Source organism: Oncorhynchus nerka, linkage group LG19, assembly GCF_034236695.1.
Source record: "Oncorhynchus nerka isolate Pitt River linkage group LG19, Oner_Uvic_2.0, whole genome shotgun sequence".
In the NCBI taxonomy this organism is placed as follows: domain Eukaryota; kingdom Metazoa; phylum Chordata; class Actinopteri; order Salmoniformes; family Salmonidae; genus Oncorhynchus; species Oncorhynchus nerka.
Genome location: NC_088414.1, coordinates 24917063 through 24937589, shown reverse-complemented (window position 1 = coordinate 24937589; position 20527 = coordinate 24917063). Strand labels below are relative to the sequence as shown.

The 20527-nt window shown below is 44.2% G+C and overlaps 1 protein-coding gene across 2 annotated transcripts; it reads left to right on the top strand.

Annotated features, from left to right (window-relative positions):
* The first annotated feature begins 532 nt into the window (after positions 1-532).
* Positions 533-18688, top strand: LOC115101232 (dihydropyrimidinase-related protein 2). Of its 2 annotated transcripts, none has more exons than XM_029620565.2 (14): positions 533-933; positions 12117-12205; positions 12467-12651; positions 13472-13636; positions 13927-13988; positions 14788-14868; positions 14973-15041; positions 15159-15279; positions 15444-15600; positions 15965-16106; positions 16306-16476; positions 17521-17700; positions 17919-18093; positions 18503-18688. In XM_029620565.2, the coding sequence occupies exons 1-14, from the start codon at positions 676-678 to the stop codon at positions 18592-18594; spliced, it is 1947 nt and encodes a 648-aa protein (XP_029476425.1). In that variant the 5' UTR covers positions 533-675; the 3' UTR covers positions 18595-18688. The 2 variants fall into 2 exon arrangements, with proteins under 2 accessions (XP_029476425.1, XP_029476427.1); XM_029620567.2 differs by lacking the exon at positions 533-933 and adding an exon at positions 2870-3137.
* The last annotated feature ends 1839 nt before the right edge of the window (positions 18689-20527 follow it).

The window sequence follows — 20527 nt, the reverse complement described above, 5'->3', positions numbered from 1 at the left end:
ATTAAGAAAGCATTGTCTGTCCTATGCTAGTGAGTGCACTGTTCATTTTTGGGCATTACTTCCGGACAGACGGCTCTGATATCCTCCAGCTATATCTGAGCACCATTTACCAGACACTGTGGAGTTTGCTCGCATCTTAAAGGTAAATCTTCTCAGCATATCTCAACCTCATTCATTCATTGCGCATTGGGATGGGAATTAGGTTACTAGGCTGGGCAAGTTACTGGATCATTTATTCATGTTTTGCATTTAGGCTGTGTGTTATACAGTATTTTCTATCTACATGAGAAAGCAATGATGTGAGTGCAAGAGATTACATTTGGTCTCAAAATCGTATGGGTATAGAAAATGATAGGATATAGTGAACATTTGGTGCATCTCTGTGTAATTGCTTGAGATGAGCTAAGGAAATACTTGGACTTGCATTAGCAAATAATTAGCTATTTTCGATTTTACAGATAAAATAATGTCGCACCTTTCCTATTAAATTATGATGTATGATATTCTTCCCTTTCGCACTGAGGACAGACAGAGTATTTTCATCCAGCGCTGATACCGTTCAGGGACGACCACCTGCGCTATCAACCGGCAAGGCGGTGGCTGTCCAAGCTTAGGGTTCGCAATTCGCAAGCAGCGCTACAAAGGATCAGAACTCATCAACCCCGCTGTGCAATCATGTCGACTACCGGGGAAGTCCCTGCCTTCTTCAAGAACATGGGCTCGGGTAGCCCCATGCCACGGCAGAAATTCTGTGGCATGTTCTGTCCAGTTGAAGGTTCTGGCGACAGCAAGACGTTGGATTTCCAGTCACTGCCTGGGGGCAGTAGAAGGAGTGACGGACAGGTCATTGACAGGCAGACGGACATCTCCCAGCCAAGGGTCGAGATACGGGAGAGCAGAGGAAAATCAGCCCTGCAAAACCTGGATGACAGGGTAAGAGCTACAGATTTTTGTGCTTTGTCACCCTGGATGAAATGAAATAAAATAAATGTATTTCTTTCTTTCTTCTATATATGTATGTCTGTCTGGCTCCCACAGATAAAGCAGAAATAAACCGACACAGTCATGCAGAAAGGAGTTCACTGGGATCTCTAGAAACTTCCCAATCGGTTAAAAAAATGTCAAGTCGCTTTCCAAACCATTTAGCTATTGCCTTTACTCAATCAATCAATGCCAGGGCAATTAATTATGCCGAACTCTTGAATTACTGCGTTCGAAACGTGACAACCATTATTCTAAATTAGGAAAAATTGACACAAAACTGGTTAATAAAACATTTATATTACACCAAATTGCAGATACAAAATATACACTTACAAAAATACATCTCCCAGTGTGAATAAGCCTCAAACATGTTTACTGCTCATTTTAAAATGAATTATATTCTAATAAAAATATTCAGACAACAGCAGAGTAAAAACGACCAAAATATTATATTATTTATATTATTACCATCATCAATTAATATCGATCAGGGAATTATTTTAACCTAATAATTGAAAAACAGAACAATGGGCCTGTATACAAAATGGTTGAAATGGGTGAAACAGCACCGCGCATGGTCAACTGATATAGTTTAAACATTTCGCCAGTTCCAAACGAGATCTGGTCCCTGCAGATGGTATAGCTTCCACATTTCGCCTGGTCCACACGTAAATCTGGTACCTTCAGTATCGGCACCCTCTCCGGGTATTTTGTAGGATACTGGGTTGCAACATAAACTACCAGTTGCATAAAATGACTTGGTTATTTAGCCATTACCTACCAGGCCTAGAATATAAGGCTTATATAAATATAAGAATATAATATTATATAATATATAATATAATATATAAAAAATATATATTTTTTTTACTGTTTCATAGGCTCTGTGTCGTTGTATTTAATGTTATCTTGGCCAGGTCGAATTGTAAATGAGAACTTGTTCTCAACTTGCTTACCTGGTTAAATAAAGGTGAAATAAAATAAAATAAATAAGGTTTCATAGGCTATTGACTTGACTATAGGGAAAGCAAATCCAGAGCAAGGATAGCACACAGTGATCCTTCAAATCACCTTTCAACAGACGGGACATTATCAGGTGAAGTTTGCCTACATTTCCCATCAGGCTCTGTGATGGGCCATAACTTCCTGTTATGCTGGGTGGAGTAGCCATCAGAGGGAGTAGTTCCTGTTGTGAGCTGGCCGAGATTGATGTTCCATAGGGTCCATCTGCAATGGGTGTAGGCTATAGCTCGGTGGGAAAAAAAGCTAATGTACGTAAGCACACACCTCTGACAGATCATCTACTACTATAATACTCTCTGCAGATATCCTCTGATTTATATTCCATTACTTGAGTAGTCTAATGTACTAATTTCTCACAATCTGATACTTTTTCATACATTTATATAATGTTTTATATACCTTAGAAGTATTTTTTTTTATAAATATTTAACCAGGCAAGTCGATGGCATAGGAACAGTGGGTTACCTGCCTTGTTTAGGGGCAGAACATATTTTTACTTTGTCAGCTCGGGGATTCGATGTAGCATCCTTTCGGGTTACTGGCCAAACGCGCTAACCACTAGGATACCTGCCGCCCCAGTATATCTCTTTGTATTGTTGATCTATGCTTTTTGTGTGGTTATGATGACGTTCTTACGCCAGATTCTTCAACGATGACATTAATTTATATCCAGGGCAGCCAGTAGTGGTGTAGCTAGCTGGAGCCTACTACTGTACTGGAAACGGCATAGTGCCTGACTTCTCAATGGATCAGGGCGGGGTTCTGCGCATGCACGTTGGGCTTCGTCCATAGTATATGTCCCTCCCTCCCTATGTGTCTGAGTCGGTCTGGCAAGGTTTGGTGCATCGGCGGAGAACAGGAGAGAAGACGTGATCTGGAGCTGCGATTCATTTCCTAGATTCTGCGAGCGGTGGCCTCCCGCTTTAGGACGCACGACTCCTTTTGGAATTGTACCCACTCTTTGCAGCTATTTTTTTCTGCCGATTCCACACCGGCCTTATCCACCCGGCGCGCCTCAGTATTCTGAACATCCATTCAATTGATAGCGGGCCACTAAGTGCAGCAAGAACAGAACAGCGAAGATGTCTGGGCAAGGCTATCAGGGCAAGAAGAACATTCCCCGCATTACAGTGAGTTAGGAAAACATGTATTCATTCCATTGAACGAAATGAACATTGTGCATGTAACTAATTAACCTACAACATTCGCCACTCACCAGTCAGGCATTGGTGAAATTAGGCATGTGGTCCGTAGTTGAATGCTCTCTCGGGTAGACCTACATCTCAGAGGTGAAGGACCTGTTTGCATCAGCTGTGAAATCATTTCTGCACGAGCTCTTGGTTATAGGCCTTTAATAAGGTGCCTATAAATAAAATCGGGTCAACACACGTGATCCTTCAGAGCATCTATTTCAAGGAATTATTTCAATTGTCTTTATTTGACATGTAAGCCTGTGGTTGACTGTCCACGTTTGAATAAGCTATATCACATGGCTATTGTAAAACTATCCTTGAAATCCATGTTGTCCGTGAATAATTTTCACGCATAAAAGGTAGTCAGCGCACTGCTGAGGTTTCGCGGTCCCGCGTTATTACATTTCCACGCCGATGTTCTTTGTTAGGGAACGGTGTCTGGCCGTTTATCACCGCAAGCCAACGAGTGGAGCAAATGCAATAGTTTTCTCGCAACCGCCCAGCCGCTCCAATGTCGGGTTCGCTTTTCTGCACAATGCAAACTCGGTTAATTCGGTTAAATGTTTTATTTAAAGGCGGGGCAAGGGAATGCAGGCCGTTATTGTTGACGGATTTTGTGTGGTTTAGGTGAGGCAGCCTGGTCTTTTCCCCCAGGTTATTCCCGGGAGCCGGGAGAAATCATGGCGAAGAGAGAATGGCGGTAGGCCTATAGGATAATGGAAAGAGAAGAAGAATGGGAGAGGGGCGGCAGTAGCTCCAATTTCCTTCCTCGTCTCTTAGCTTTCACAGTAATGGAGGGGAAGGGGCAAAAACTATAGACTACTGTTTTTCCATATTGATTTCGCTGAACTGGATCATTAATAGGTTTTCGTCTCTACTAAACTGTACTGGTCTATGAACTCCTCATGGTTACAATAAACTACTGACCCTCATGGTTCCCCACCCCACTGCAATGATCCCATACCTGAATACACCCGTATAAAAGACATTAGGCCCACATGTCATAAAACCTACCCTTTCATCGAAAATATGACCTAAAGAAAGATCTTTAACAGTCTAAGGTTTTGGGGGGAGAGCGCCTCTCCTCATTGTGTGTGCATGAGCTTTGGTGTGGACAAAGAAAGCACTTTGAAAGGGGCTTTGGCTGGCATCCTGGTGGGTTACTCCAGCAAGCTGTCAGGCTGGCTGAGTCTGACACAACTGGAGCAGGTTTGCCCTAAACTCCTGCCATATCCTACACCCTGCTTATGTGGATACTGCATTACTCAGTGAAGGGAACAGGCCAGGCCTAACTCACTAATGATCTATTCACACATGCACACACACAGTCTTGTTTAACTAACCTTGTGGGGGGACACAATTCAGTCCCATTCAAAATCCTATTTTCCCTAACTCCTAACCCGTATTCTTACTCTAACCTTTTCCCGAAAACCTAACCTTAACCCTAACCTTAGCTCCCAACCCTAACCATAAAACTAAAACTAATCCTAAATTGAATTATAATTAATTCTAACTTTCACCCCAAACCCCCTAGAAATAGCATTTGATATTGTGGGGACTAGCAACATGTCCCGAGTTGGTCAAATTGTTGTTTGTTTACTATTCTTGTGGGGACTTCTGGTCCCTACAAGTATAGTTAAGCACGTCCACACACACACACACACACACACAGCCGCAGTGTGTGTTACTATGCCACACCCCTGTGGCAGGGAGCAATGAGCACACTGTGTGTTGTCTGTCTGTCTTAGAGACAGCCTCAGTCACACACACTTATGGAACCACAGAATCCCCTTATAATCCAACAATCTGCTGCTTATCCAGGTCGTCCCTGTCCTTGTTTATTTCATTAATTTACCCATAACATAGCCATCGGTCCCAGGACCAGTGGCCAGGGCGTGTCACTGGGTCTAATTGACTGTCATATCAACTGTTTCAAGGTAGATTGATGACCATGTGTATGAATGTGTTTGCTTTTGTATATCAGCTGTGTGCACAGTCAAAGAGAAGCTCTTTCATTCGTTCTCATCTTCTTGCTCCGGGCTCTGTCTTCATCCAGTTCTGGAGTAGACTCCACGATGAGCCTAACTGTTAAAGTGTTAAATCAGAGGAGTAGGAGCCATAGTAGCCCCAACAGTGATCAAGCTAACTCTAAACGGATATAGAATGTATACTCTGGACCAGGGAAAGAGACAGAGTAAGAACAAAGTAGGGTAAATCTAACGTACTAAACAATTCACTGTAAAACCAAACACACAGATACACACAAGGGATGGATGCTACTTTCTGTATTGCAAATTAATCCAATTGTGTCGTTGTTTCTACACACACACACACACACACACACACACACACACACACACACAGATTGGAAAGTCAAAGGCCTAACAAAGGACAGCAGGCAGGCTGCAGTATGAGGCTGTCGTCATCAGCTGTAGTGGTCAGCTGCAGACTGCAGAGAGAGGCAGACTGGGGAACAGCACACCTCAGGGCCTCATAAAATATGAATCTCATCCTAAAATCACCACCTGGGACTGCCTTCAAAAGATGACTCATTCAATTCCTCAATGAATAAGATTATTTTAATTTACAGTCAGATACACTCAAAGTTACAGTTGAAAAAGAAGGAAACATAAATAGATTTTTTAGATGTATTTTTATTCAAGAGTAGGACTGAAAGGGCTCCTGCATAAAGATGATGGACTTTATTGCAGGATTGACATGTCATGAATACTTTTACTGAGAGGGGTCTTCTTGTGGTTCCCAGGCTCTGGGGTCAAGAGTTCAGGAGTCAGTGCAGGCCTCCGTGGATGCCTTTTTGCCCAGAAGACCCTGTCTCTTCCTGTTATATCAGTCTCTCTTACTAAAGACAGTCCAGCCTGGCACTGCTCATCTCCAGCCCGCCATTTTCCTACAGTAATCCTGCAATGCACTGTGGCCCGGGGCATTCCATGTTCACACATTACACAAAGCACACTCTTGGTTCTAAGGGCCACCGTGACCTGCCATATATGCTAGAAGATATAATCCAGGATATCCCCATTCATAAACCCTCCAGCGTGAGGTAGCATGTATTTATGTCCACTTCACCAGCTGGGCACAGGAAGATAGGGGAAGGAAAGCAACTGGGATGCACGCAATACCTCAGCCTTATGGTGCCCCAGTGCAACCTGGGATTGCTTCCTGACCAGCAATGTTTCCTTTTTCTTTAAGAGGATCCGGCGGCCGCTACACAGTACTTCTTTAGTCAGATTGTTGGCTCCACAAAATCCATACTTCTAAATCAGAGCGTCTGTGCGGTGAGATTAAGAGTACAGGAACAGTCATAGTCTACGTGTCTTAAACCAGACAGCCACCCATCAGCAATTCCAGGTCCAAGAGACATAGAGCTGACGGGGTCTGAGGGCGGTGTTCAGGTCTCCCCTCCACTGGAAACAAACTATTGGATCAGTGGCTGTGATTTAGATGAGTCGGCATGCTTGATGCTTCTCCACCCCAGCTGTAGCACATGTTTCCTGGGAGTTTTCCGCTGGGAGAGAACAACACATGCTGTTGCCTGGTTACCTCATTTGACAGCATTAGTCTTCGATCTAGGAAGGCTGCTCAGGCCCAGTAGATTAACATCTTTTGCCTAATGGTTTAAATGTTCAAATTTGCTGATGCAGCTTTATTTAGGCATCAGTATAGTTTTAATCCAAACCCTCTATCACGTGATACACTGGATTGATCTTCCACACACTGTGGAAAGAGGACTGATCAATGCTACCTCACTCAGTCTATCTCTCTGATATACAGTAAGTCTAACCAATCCAGGCTCTAGTCTGCTGCTGGGCTTGTTATTGGTTCAGATCTGATTTTGACCATAGGGACATTTTGAAAACTTGATTCTACACTTAAATCTCAATTGAATCAGTTATTATTTAGGTATTTTTGTTAACAACGATGTATGGGCTGTATTAGTTGTTCAGAGATGATTAATGAACATTGACCAACAACCATAGGCATATTATTTGTCTAAGTTGAATTGATCATTTTTTTGTTGTTGAAACCCTGTCCACATCCTTTTTGTGTTTGGCTGGAACTTGTTCTTATCCAGGGAAGGTCACTGTCATGTTTGGCTCAGGTCCAGTAAAATCAAAAAGAGATGCTCTCCCACAGCATGATGCTGATGGCCGTCACAGGCCAAGCAAATGGGGACTTTCTCTGACCTGCAAATGCATCTTCAAATATACAGCACCAGTGAAACATTTTGACACAGCTACTCATTCCAGGGTTTTTCTTTATTAGTATTATTTTCTATATAGTAGTATAATAGTGAAGACATCAAAACTATGAAATAACACATATGGAATCATGTAGTAACCAACAGTGTTAAACAAATCAAAATATATTTTATATTTGAGATTCTTCAAAGTAGCCACCCTTTGCCTTGATGACAGCTTTGCACACTCTTGGCATTCTCCCAACCAGCTTCATGAGGTTTTCACCTGGAATGCATTTCAATTAACAGGTGTGCCTTGTTAAAAGTTAATTTGTGGAATTTCTTTCCTTAATACGTTTGAACCAATCAGTTGTGTTGTGACAAGGTAGGGGTGGTATACAGAAGATAGCCCTATTTGGTAAAATACCAAGTGCATATTATGGCAAGAACAGCTCAAGTAAGCAAAGAGAAATGACAGTCCATCATTACTTTAAGACATGAAGGTAAGTAAAATCCAGAAAATGTCAAGATGTTTGAAATTTTCTTCCAAGTGCAGTCACAAAAACCTTGAAGCGCTATGATGAAACTGGCTCTCATGAGGACCTCCACAGAAAAGGAAGACCCAGAGTTACCTCTGCTGCAGAGGATAAGTTCATTAGAGTTAACTGCACCTCAGATTGCAGCCCAAATAAATGCTTCACAGAGTTCAAGTAACAGATCACATCAACTGTTCAGAGGATACTGCCTGAATCGCCTTCATGGTTGAATTTCTTCAAAAAACTTCAACTGAAGGACACCAATAAAAAGAAGAGACTTGCTTGGGCCAAGAAACATGAACAATGGACATTAGACCGGTGGAAATCTGTCCTTTGGTCTGATGAGTTCATATTTGAGATTTTTGGTTCCAACCGGTGAACGGAAGATCTCTGCATGCGTAGTTCCCACCGTGAAGCATGAAGGAGGAGGTGTGATGCTGTGGGGTTGCTTTGCGGGTGACACTGTCAGTGATTTATTTAGAATTTAAAGGCACACTTAACCAGCATTGCTACCAGAGCATTCTGCAGCAATACGCCATCCCATCTGGTTTGCGCTTAGTGGGACTATCATTTGTTTTTAAAAAGGACAATGACCCAACACACCTCCAGGCTGCGTAAGGGCTATTTGACCCAGAAGGAGAGTGATGGAGTGCTGCATCAGATGACCTGGCCTCCACAATCACCCGACCTCAAACCAATTGAGATGGTTTGGGATGAGTTGGACTGCAAAGTGAAGGAAAAGCAGCCGACAAGTGCTCAGCATATGTGGGAACTCCTTCAAGACTGTTGGAAAAGCATTCCAGGTGAAACTGGTTGAGAGAATATCAAACGTGTGCAAATCTGTCATCAAGGCAAATGGTGGCTACTTTGAAGAATCTAAAATAGAAACTATATTTTGATTTTGTTACTCTTTTTTGGTTACTTCATGATTCCATTCGTGTTATTTCATTGTTTTGATGTCTTCTCTATTTGTCGAAAATGTCAAAAATAGTACAAATAAAGAAAAACCCTTGAATGAGTAGGTGTTTCCAAACTTTTGACTGGTACTGTATATATTTTTTTTAATACCTACAGAGATCCTACAATTCAGAATCGAATGGCTAAATGATACATTTTATGACCATCTTAAAACAATTCCATATGTTAGCTTAGTAGATATTGCGATCTAAGGGCTTAAAGCTACAAGGGTTAAACACAACGAACGGCTAAATAGGATGAAATAAGAAGAAACATGGAATAGGCATATGTAACAGTATAACTTTAGACCGTCCCCTTGCCCATACCCGGGCGCGAACCAGGGACCCTCTGCACACATTAACAACAGTCACCCACGAAGCATCGTTTACCCATCGCTCCACAAATGCCGCGGCCCTTGCAGAGCAAGGGGAACTACTACTTCAAGGTCTCAGAGCAAGTGACGTCACCGATTGAAACGCTATTTAGCGCGCACTACCGTTAACTAGCTAGCTATTTCACATCCGTTACACATACACATTTATATACGGAAATACTCCACAGCAGATTGAATTTGAAAGCACTTGACTGTTGTTATCTTGGGACCACATTTTTCCTGTAACTTTCCTTGCCGTTTTTGGTAAAGTATGAGTATCTAAAACTGAATGTATTGTTGTTATATCATGATGGCTGTCTTACACATATTTGTAAGAGTGTGTATGAATGGATTTCAGTAAAGACTTCCAGTTTACACATCTAATGGCACGACAGAAAATGATGTAATGATAGTCAAACACATGACTCAGTTGTTCAGTGAATAGTTGCCAAAACAGGATGGAGTCTTGCCAGGCCCTGCAGCACAGCATTCTGCTCCACATAGATGTGAGAATAGACTGGGTTCATCACTCCTGTCACATGAGTCATCAAAAATGACAACTGCTTATATGCATGTGCCAAGACCTGACATAGTCATCTCTAACAAGACATTCATTGGGGGTTTGTTTGAAAGAGTGTGTTTCTGTGTATGTGTCTGTGTTTTTTAAAATGCTTTTTAGCTGGCAGGGAACAAGTAACCACCTTTATTGGGGAAAATATACCAAAGGATGTCAATGTCACAGAGAGGGGTTTTCTATTCTTTAGCCCAAATGCATTTTGGGGCGAGGTATTGTTTCCCTTTGGAAAGCAGTTCTGATTGGGGCCAGGGTTTCTAGCAGGGAAACACACTAGCTGCTGAAACTCAAACAGAGCAGCCTTTGTTTGTGGAGGATGCTAAAGGGCTCAAGACCAGAATGGTGCCACTCCCCTTTTGGAGAAGAGCCCATCACCACTGGGGCAACGCAGGGGGGGTGCCAGGGGGTCAGGTCCCCCCCTCTCTAAGTCTCACACAGAGACAAGTGGCCTGGAGACAGAGGCGTGGATGATTGATTACCAGGTCTGCATCCTGATTGCTCCCTTATTATGCCCATTATTCTGTCAGCCAGTCAGGGTGAGGATGCCGGAGGGGCGTGTCCTCAGGCGGGCTTTGCTGCTTGCCAATGTATCATCAGTGCACTCCTCACCCTAATTTGGAACCATGTTGGTATCAGCCTAGCTAGTAAATGATCCAGTAGAAGATGTATATTCCAGATTGTGTTCCTGGTCACGACATCTTGTATCCAGCTGTCTGTAATAAGCACACTGTAGTTCTGCTTCTGCATTCACTTTGTCCCTGTATTAGGATGTGCATGAAGCATTGCTCACACAGTCTCTCTTTAAGACTGCTGCTGAGCTCCGATCCACAACCTGCTGTGTATCTGTCTTTTGTTCCTATTTAACTCCTGCTTCCTCTCTCCTATCTCTCTCTCCCAAACACATACTTTCTGTCCCTTACTCTGTCCCTTACTCTGTTTCACACACACACACACACTGTAATGGTTGAACGAGCTTCACCCAAGATCTGGTGCTGATTCATATCTGTGCATTGAACTAAAATATTAATTCTTACAGCTCTGCTCTCTGCTCTCTCTCTCTCACTCTCTTATAACAAAAGCCTAGATCATTGTGGGAGGACACGTGGTTCCTTATCAACACAGAACTCACTTGGACAAAGCCTAATATAAGTGTGACGCGACAGAGCAAAACAAGGCAGAACGTCAGATAATGCTGTGACAGTGACACATGTTGTTACACTGCCCAATATGTCAGAAAGGTAGTCATCTGCATCTTTTGGCCATGGTGTGGGTGACAGATGTAGGATCTTACATTTGAAAAACATTATCCTGCAGTTACAGTAAATGTGAATTATTATGTAGATTCTAATTCATGGACATTTTTATAGGGTCGTGATACATACATTTACATTTAAGTCATTTAGCAGACGCTCTTATCCAGAGCGACTTACAAATTGGTGCATTGACCTTATGACATCCAGTGGAGCAGCCACTTTACAATAGTGCATCTAAATCTTTTAAGGGGGGAGAAGGATTACTTTATCCTATCCTAGGTATTCCTTAAAGAGGTGGGGTTTCAGGTGTCTCCGGAAGGTGGTGATTGACTCCGCTGTCCTGGCGTCGTGAGGGAGTTTGTTCCACCATTGGGGGGCCAGAGCAGCGAACAGTTTTGACTGGGCTGAGCGGGAACTGTACTTCCTCAGTGATAGGGAGGCGAGCAGGCCAGAGGTGGATGAACGCAGTGCCCTTGTTTGGGTGTAGGGCCTGATCAGAGCCTGGAGGTACTGAGGTGCCGTTCCCCTCACAGCTCCGTAGGCAAGCACCATGGTCTTGTAGCGGATGCGAGCTTCAACTGGAAGCCAGTGGAGAGAGCGGAGGAGCGGGGTGACGTTTTCGTAAGGGAAAATCGTGTCTGAAATTTCAATGTGGAAATCACAAACTTCAGAAGCTTTTTTTAAACCTCAAATGCGCAAATGCGCTACGTTCTCCTGCAACAGGATAAACAAATGAAGACCCTATATTTTGATGTAATATCTTAATAGCACAGTGCTAGCCGATGCTTCCTGTAAAGAAAGTGGCTTGTACTGCGGGTGGTGCCAAATACAATACTCACCCTCATAAGCTCATTTTAAATGGTCACATAAAGTCTCAGGCCATTCTGTGTGTGTTACATTCTGGTGTCTGGCATTAAAGCCTTTTCCTGAAAGAACACTTACTCCACTGTGTCAATTCTGTGAGAATGAAGAGGAAATGGATGTGTTTACTAACTAATAGTTATATTATTTTGATTATCTTCTAGAGCGATCGTCTCCTGATCAAAGGGGCGAAGATCGTGAACGATGACCAGTCCTTCTGTGCTGACATCTACATGGAGGATGGCCAGATCAAGTGAGTTTCACAACAACACCTCCTGAGGTTCACTGGCTCTGCCTCCGAGAGGTTAACTATCTCTGAACCATCTTTATTATTCATTACACCTAACAATGGTCGTTGTTCGGTTTTACAAAGTAGTTGACAGAGTAAGTGCAGTCATAATGATTATACTCGTATTACAACTATCTCTCTCTCTCTCTCTCTCTCTCTCTCTCTCTCTCTCTCTCTCTCTCTCTCTCTCTCTCTCTCTCTCTCTCTCTCTCTCTCTGATTTCAGACAAATTGGCGAGAACTTGATAGTGCCCGGTGGGGTGAAGATCATCGATGCCCACGGGCGCATGGTCATGCCAGGGGGTATCGATGTGCACACACGCTTCCAGATGCCCGACCGGGGCATGACCTCAGTGGACGACTTCTACCAGGGCACCCGCGCCGCCCTGGCAGGGGGCACCACCATGATCAGTATGTACACTCCCACCTACACCCTCTCTCTTTTCCCTCTCTTGAGAAGCATTGGGAGGGTGCAGTGCCAGCTCGATCTATGGCAGCGCCAAGTCCTGAACCCATAAAGACCCATCCGTTACAGAGTGTTAGGCTTGCGTGCCACCAGGTGCTGCTGAGTGCGGTGAAAAGTAGATGAGGGAGACATTCAAAACCATTTGCAAGTTGTCTTTCCACTCTCCTCATAATTGCTCAGTAATAGCGTGGCCTGCCTGAAGCATTCCTAGAGTTTAGATGCCTCAGCACTATGCCATCTGTTCAGGTCCCCTTCCCTCCTCAGCAGTCACACAGACTCCTGGAGAGTTAGATAGCTTTGTCCTATCATGCAGAATGCCGACTCCTGCTGACAGCACTGCAAAGTCCACAGAACCAGCTATGTAAATGGTTCACACACCTCACAGCCCTACAGTTGCTGTACAGTACATCCTGATGGAGAACAAAAAAATGACGCAAGACCCAGATATAGCCGTTTAATCTGAGCTACTTGGCAAGGCTTGGGGCTGCAGGGTAGCCTAGTGGTTAGACTGTTGGACTAGTAACCGGAAGGTTGCAAGTTCAAATCCCTGAGCTGACAAGGTACAAATTTGTCGTTCTGCCCCTGAACACGCAGTTAACCCACTGTTCCTAGGCCGTCATTGAAAATAAGAATTTGTTCTTAACTGACTTGCCTAGTTAAATAAAGGTGAAATAAAATCAATTATAGTTGAAAGCACCCCTAACATTACAAAGGAATATTTTAGGACCAATTCGCTAACTAATTGTACTTGTCTGTGTCCACTAGTTGACCACGTGGTCCCGGAACCCGGGGCCAGCCTGCTGTCAGCCTTTGAGCAGTGGCGTGAGTGGGCGGACAGCAAGTCCTGTTGTGACTACTCCTTGCATGTGGACATCACTGAGTGGCACAAGGGAGTTCAGGAGGAGATGGAGGCCCTCGTCAAGGACCACGGTATTGCCACACCCAGTACATATGACATCCTATAGTAGGTTAAGATTAGTTGTGTTTTCTCTTTGTGTATATGGTTGTTACATTTCCCAAAGATTGGTTTAAGCATGTACGTTTGTTCAGCCTAGTTGGGTCTCAGTCTGTTTCTTCTACAACCGTTATTGGTGTCTTTGTCTCTCTTTGTTTCTCTTTCTCACTCCCTGTACCTTCCTCTGACACGCCCTCTCTTTTCTTAGGTGTCAACTCTTTCCCACTTCCTGTACCTTCCTCTGACACACCCTCTCTTTCCTCAGGTGTCAACTCTTTCCTTGTCTATCTGGCTTATAAGGATGTTTTCCAGCTTACTGACTCTCAGGTATGACTTCCTTTATCACACGGTAGCTTTTTTGACGTTGGCTCCCTGTTTGCTTCACTGGAAACACTCAACGATCGCTACCATCACAAAGATCATTAACGGTTATAATAATCTTTAAGGATATAGTATGAAAGGAATTCAATTTATTTCGCACCTCATTAACCATACTATTAAAAGGTATGTGGCAAAATGAAACTGAATGCTTAATAAATTACACCGTATGACATCATATACTCTAGCGCTTAAATCCAGCTGCTTCCCATGGCCTGCTCTGGCTGAGGGCTGAGGGCTGAGTTGATGGTGGATGGGGAGGCTGATGCAATAAATGTCTGTGTGGGTCCCCAGAGGGTGTAAAGGATGATAAAACAATGCACCAGTCCATGTCTCTGTCTCTGGTAAAAACAGATTCATCTTGGACGCGAGGCTCATTTGAAAACAGCCTGTGTTGGTCTTTGCAGCTGCCTGAGGAATGCATGGAGGCTGCCCAGGCCAGAGCATTATACTCTAATTAGTGCACGTCTCCCAAGGAAAACGATGATAGCTCTTTATTTCATTTCTGGCTGTTGGGAAACGATGACTCATACTAGACTCATACATCAGTCATACATCAGTAACTGGTTTTACCACTGATGCATCTGTGAGTGTATGAGTTTTAAATACTGTGTGTGTGAAATTGGCATTACAAGTATATGCTCAATTAACTTTACAAAACCATGACAAGATGCCAAGTTTGTCTGTGTGTCTGTTCTTTGATCCATCTGTGGTTGTCTGATGATGCTGACATGGTTCTTTTCTGCAGGTCTATGAGGTGTTCAGTGTGATCCGGGATCTGGGAGCCATCGCTCAGGTCCATGCTGAGAACGGAGACATCGTGGCTGAGGTAAGACCTGGGGCTAACAATATACCATTTACTGGACTATAAAACCCTATTTACTACACCTAACACCGGACCATTTTAAAATATGCCTGTTCTTTTCCGTTCAGGAGCAGCGTCGTATCCTGGAGCAGGGCATCACTGGACCTGAGGGACACGTCTTGAGCCGTCCTGAAGAGGTAGGATGCATCAGCATTTTACTTCCTACCACTTTCTGTTTTTATCTTCCCTTTTTGTTTCCCAAATGTGTCCTTGCAAGGTCACCTTGACCTCTGAACCCTGGGTGTCTATTTCAGGTGGAGGCGGAGGCTGTCAACCGCTCTGTGACAGTAGCCAATCAGACTAATTGTCCCCTCTACATCACCAAGGTGATGAGCAAGAGTGCTGCTGATGTCATCGCTCAGGCCAGGAAGAAGGGTGAGACACTGAGACACTAGAATGTTTGCTAGGATACAAACAGACAGAAAGATGAAGGGAAGATGCACACATGTGAACCAAAAGAAGGGAGAGGCACCATATTGTTTGCGTCAATAACATCATTTAAATCTGTAATCACATCATGTTTCTGATTGGCCTTGGAGGCACTGTTGTGTACGGGGAGCCAATCACTGCCAGCCTGGGCACAGACGGCTCACACTATTGGAGCAAGAACTGGGCCAAGGCCGCCGCCTTCATCACATCCCCGCCCCTCAGCCCAGACCCGACCACGCCCGACTATCTCAGCTCCCTGCTCTCCTGGTGAGAGCACTAACTCAATGCCTTGACACTACCAAGCCTGTGTCTTCTGTCTGGGTTGTCCATTTCGTCTTACATTGATTGTTTAAAAAAATCTCAGACGAGGCCTTTTGCCTCTTGCCAGGCCGTCATTGTAAATAACAATGTGTTCTTAGTTGACGTGCCTGGTTGAATAAAGGTTCAATAAAAACAAAACTGGATTGGACTATGAGGACAAATACCCATATTCATGATGTAAAGTGTTATCATGGTAACAATATCAAGTAGGACAATCATCCCAATCTGACCCCAGGTGTCACAGTCTGTTTTGCTCCCCTCAATGTCTCCTCTCCCATCCTAATCTCTTTCACTGTGCCCTCCTCTCCAGTGGGGACCTGCAGGTGACTGGTAGTGCCCACTGCACCTTCAGCACTGCCCAGCGTGCCGTGGGCAAAGACGACTTCACCCTCATCCCTGAGGGTACCAACGGCACTGAGGAGAGAATGTCCCTCATCTGGGACAAGTGTGTGGTGAGAGATGAATACATACTATATACTATACAATACAGTCACATATTCTCACATACGGTACTTCGAGTGGAACATACTGATGTAGATATAGTGTACAGTATGTGTATTTGTACTTGTACACATTTTTACCTTACACACTCACATGTCCTAACAACACAAAGTTAACCGCCTGGTCTCTGTTTTCACCTGGCCCATCCAGGTGACAGGTAAAATGGATGAGAACCAGTTTGTGGCGGTCACCAGCACCAACGCTGCTAAGATCTTCAACCTGTACCCCCGTAAGGGCCGCATCGCTGTGGGCTCTGACGCTGACCTGGTACTCTGGGACCCAGATGTCATCAAGATCATCTCAGCCAAGAGCCACAACTCGGTCAGCCAGTCACACACTACGCACAAATACTGTACAGTCAGAAAGGCACAATCTACTGTATATCCAGCCATATGGTATTACATGTTACCACAGATTGATCTTTGGGAAAATGCCCAAAAATAAATAGTTCATCTTTAAACATTGAAGTGAACATAATAGGTTAAATTGTAATAGTTCTATGAAACGACTCCATATGGGTCTTTTTATGGTCATCTTACTCCTGACCACGTATGATTGGTTGGGTTCCCCAGCACTAGGGCGTGGGCCTTATGTTGACTCAGGGGAGTGATGTCATCCTCAAACTCTGCCAGAGTACTGAAACATCTCATTTCTGATTGTTAGCAGGCAAGTCACACTGTTTGTGTGTGTGTGTGTGTGTGTGTGTGCCTGTGTGTGTGTGTGTCTGTATGTGCCAGTCTGTATGCATATGTGTTTTTGATATCTAATTGCTCTAGCTCTCTATGTTCTATGGTTTCTTTCTTTATGTTTGGTCAGGAAATAGACTCATTTAAATGTGGAAAATTGGTCATTCAGAGAGAGTGGTGTGTTCGTCCGTGTGAGGTGGGATGTCCAGCCTCCGTGTGACCTCATGCTGTTTCTAAGCCCTGTGAAGCCTACCAGATTGCCTAGTCAGCCAGTAGCTTTTATGAGGTCACACTGGTCACACTGCACACTGCTCTCCACTGCACACACCCTGTTGTAACTGCCTTGTAACACTCTGCTCCTCGCTGCCTGGCTTAATCAATGGTCTGTTGTCTGGAGAGACTCAAATCTCACCAGCACATCAATGATGCTCTCTCCAGAAGGGTTTTCAATTGCCATTTATCTAACCATTGAAAAACACATAGGGAACTGCTAATGATTTGAACATTGGCCCACTATAAAACAACTGCTCCACTGGCACACTAGTACCACACTAGTACTGAACACCAATCAACTCACACAAATCATAAGAGGCTGATTGATATATGGAAATATTGGTCAGATTGAAAAAATGATATACTATATTTCCTCTCCTCCTTTCTCCCCCTATCGCTCTTCCAGAATGTGGAGTATAACATATTTGAGGGCGTGGAGGTGCGTGGCGCGCCCCTGGTGGTGATCAGCCAGGGTAAGATGGTCCTGGAGGAGGGGAACCTCCACACCACTGAGGGGTGCGGCCGCTTCGTGGGCCGGAAGCCCTTCCCCGACTACGTCTACAAGAGGATAAGGGCTCGCAGCAGGGTACAGCACTGTTATGGAACTGTGTCATTCTGGGCTGTGTTGTGCATTTTTGTCTTTCATTACCAGCTTGTTACTGATGTAACTAGGGGTTACAGTCTTTGTTGATACCCTGTATTATGTTACGTTGTTTGCTGACAAGCTGGATGTTGCATTCCACTATCAGTAGGTTTAGGTTGTTTGATCTTGACTCTTTATTCTGCCTCTTCCCTGTTTTCCAGCTGGCTGAGCTGAGGGGAGTTCCCCGAGGCCTCTATGACGGGCCTGTCTGTGAGGTGTCACTCACACCCAAAACTATGACTCCTGCCTCTTCTGCCAAGACCTCTCCAGCCAAGCAGGCAGCAGCTGGTGCCCAGCCTGTCCGCAACCTGCACCAGTCAGGGTTCAGCCTATCTGGTGAGGAACACTTGGGTGGATCAATCTCATTAGAGATACAGTATCTGTCATTATTTCTCAATCAATCAAACGTCTTTGTGAGGCCCTTTTGATGTCAGCAAAGTGCTTATACAGAAATCCAGCCTAAAACCCCAAACAGCAACCAATGCAGATGTATAAGCATGGTGAAAGAAACCTAGAGAGGAACCAGGCTCTGAGGGGCGGCCAGTCCTCTTCTGGCTGTGCCGGGTGGAGATTATAAGAGTACATCGCCATTAAGGCCAGATCGTTCTTCAAGATGTTCAAACGTTCATAGATGACCAGCAGGGTCATATAATAGTTGCGCACTATTATAGCTTTGATGATAAACTTTTTCATAACAATGAAAATCCAGTGATATTGACATCCTCCTCCTCTTCTGTATTTGTAGGTGCTCAAGTTGATGACAACCTTCCTCGACGTAACACCCAGCGCATCGTGGCGCCACCCGGTGGCAGGGCCAACATCACCAACCTGGGTTAACAACTCCTATTGGCCACCAGGGGAAATGAGGGCTTGAGGGGAGGGGCATCAGGGACTAGGGGCCATTCCACCAGGAGGCAAACCCTCTAGCTACAGTGCCTGACCAATTCTCCCCTCCTCAATCTCTCAACCCCTCTCACGCTCCCTACATCTTTCCCCGACTCTTTCCCCCCCAACCCCCAAATGCCCCACCCTAGAGGAGACACATAAAAATGAAAAAACAACACTCCTAATATGAGCACTTTGGACTGTATTATTTCGTGTTTTATACTGTACTTTCTACCTGCCATGTATCATTCAGTTTAGTTTTTTATTTTCATGTTCTAATAGAGGGCTGAAGTGAGACTAGACTGAGCAGTTTTAACACGGCCAGAAGGTCAAGACGGTGCTTGTTGCATTTGCATAGAGGAAGTACTTTCCGTCCCTCTTTTCTAATTTTGGATGTATGGTGACACAAGGGCAGCATGTTGTACTTGTGTTTTACCTTCAGATAATAGACGGGTTGGTTGTTTAGTAACAAAACAGACAGTGTTGGCTTAAACTATTGACAACATGTAAACTCTATTTAGTCTCCAAATGTTTATTGAAAACATAAATACATTTGCACAATGAGCATTTGTCTCTCAAATACATGGTTACAGTTGTAAGGTTAGCTAGCTAGCGAATTTGAGCCATATTAGCATAGACATGACATCAGTCAAAACACCTTGAAACAAGACATGGTATCAATATTAAGATGAAACGAGCCACCTACAATTCCCTACATGGCAGCTTCCTGTCATTGTTGCTCGCTATTGGTCCGTTCGGAATCATAACAACGCACGCCTTCCGGCCACATTGATGCGGACGCATAACTTCCGTTACGTTGTCGGCCAACCCGTCTATGGGCACATTAGATTAGTTGCGCTAAAATTGTGTAGTGAACATGGAGATGCTAATATGCCTTCCTCAATTGATATGTTCACTGTCTGTGTCTGCTTTGTCTTTGTTCTCTACTGTTTATACAGCTTCGCCCTCCAGTGTGAAGCTCCCACACTGTTCAGATCAGTTCAGCACTGGCTATGATCAACGCCATTTATTGACTTGTTGCTATAAGGAAAATGATTGTGAGACTGTAAAACCGTCCATTGTTATCGTTTGAAAATCACTGCACGCTGGTAGTAAGCTGTCCACGTCCCCAGGCTACGCGATGATACATGAGATTAGTATAAATCAAACCACTGTAGTGTTGAAAACCTAAGAGGAACTTGTCACTGGTGCTCACCTCATGTCATCCCACCCGTAGCTTTGTTAGATTCTAGATGAAATGAAAAAAACATGCCCCATATTTGAAAGCTGCTTGTGAAGCGGGGAAAGTCCAGTATAGTAGGAGAAGGAGTTGGCGGGCGTTGGATAGAACGCTGTCTCCCTGGGAGAGGCCATTATGGAACTTCCATGAGAGGAGATGTGACTCAAAGTTAGGATGTTGGGAGGAGTGTAGCCGGGTGGAAGGGAAGGAAGAAAGATGTTGGTGAGAATCCTAGGGAATGCCCAATTTCTCATCGCGTCGTTCAATTCAGCCTCTTAGCAAGATGGTGCCACACTCCTTGTACTCAGCTACGCTGTATGTGTCCACTGCCCATATACCTGGCTCGAAGGTGACCACTCACTGTTATGGGATCTTTAAGATCCATAGACCATTTAATTGACAGTGTTGCAGGTAATCACATGTATTGGTCACATACACATATTTAGCAGATGTTATTGCGGGTGTAGTGAAATGCTTGTAAGATAGCATCCTCCCACTGTTCTAGAATGTCCCAGTACCAACCGGTGCATTTAGAAGACTCACGGTCTTTTCTATTCATCCACTCCATTTCCCTTTTAACTCTTTATGTGCCTGAACCCATAAAATTTGTACTGATAGTTTGATTTGTTATTATTCTTATTGTGG

Bases quoted from the DNA above. Each gene is read 5' to 3' on its own strand.
- LOC115101232 (XM_029620565.2), top strand. From the start codon at position 676: ATGTCGACTACCGGGGAAGTCCCTGCCTTCTTCAAGAACATGGGCTCG. The intron at 12,652-13,471 runs GTATGTACACTC...TGTGTCCACTAG, and splicing joins AGGGGGCACCACCATGATCA to TTGACCACGTGGTCCCGGAA. The intron at 15,042-15,158 runs GTAGGATGCATC...TGTCTATTTCAG, and splicing joins TCTTGAGCCGTCCTGAAGAG to GTGGAGGCGGAGGCTGTCAA.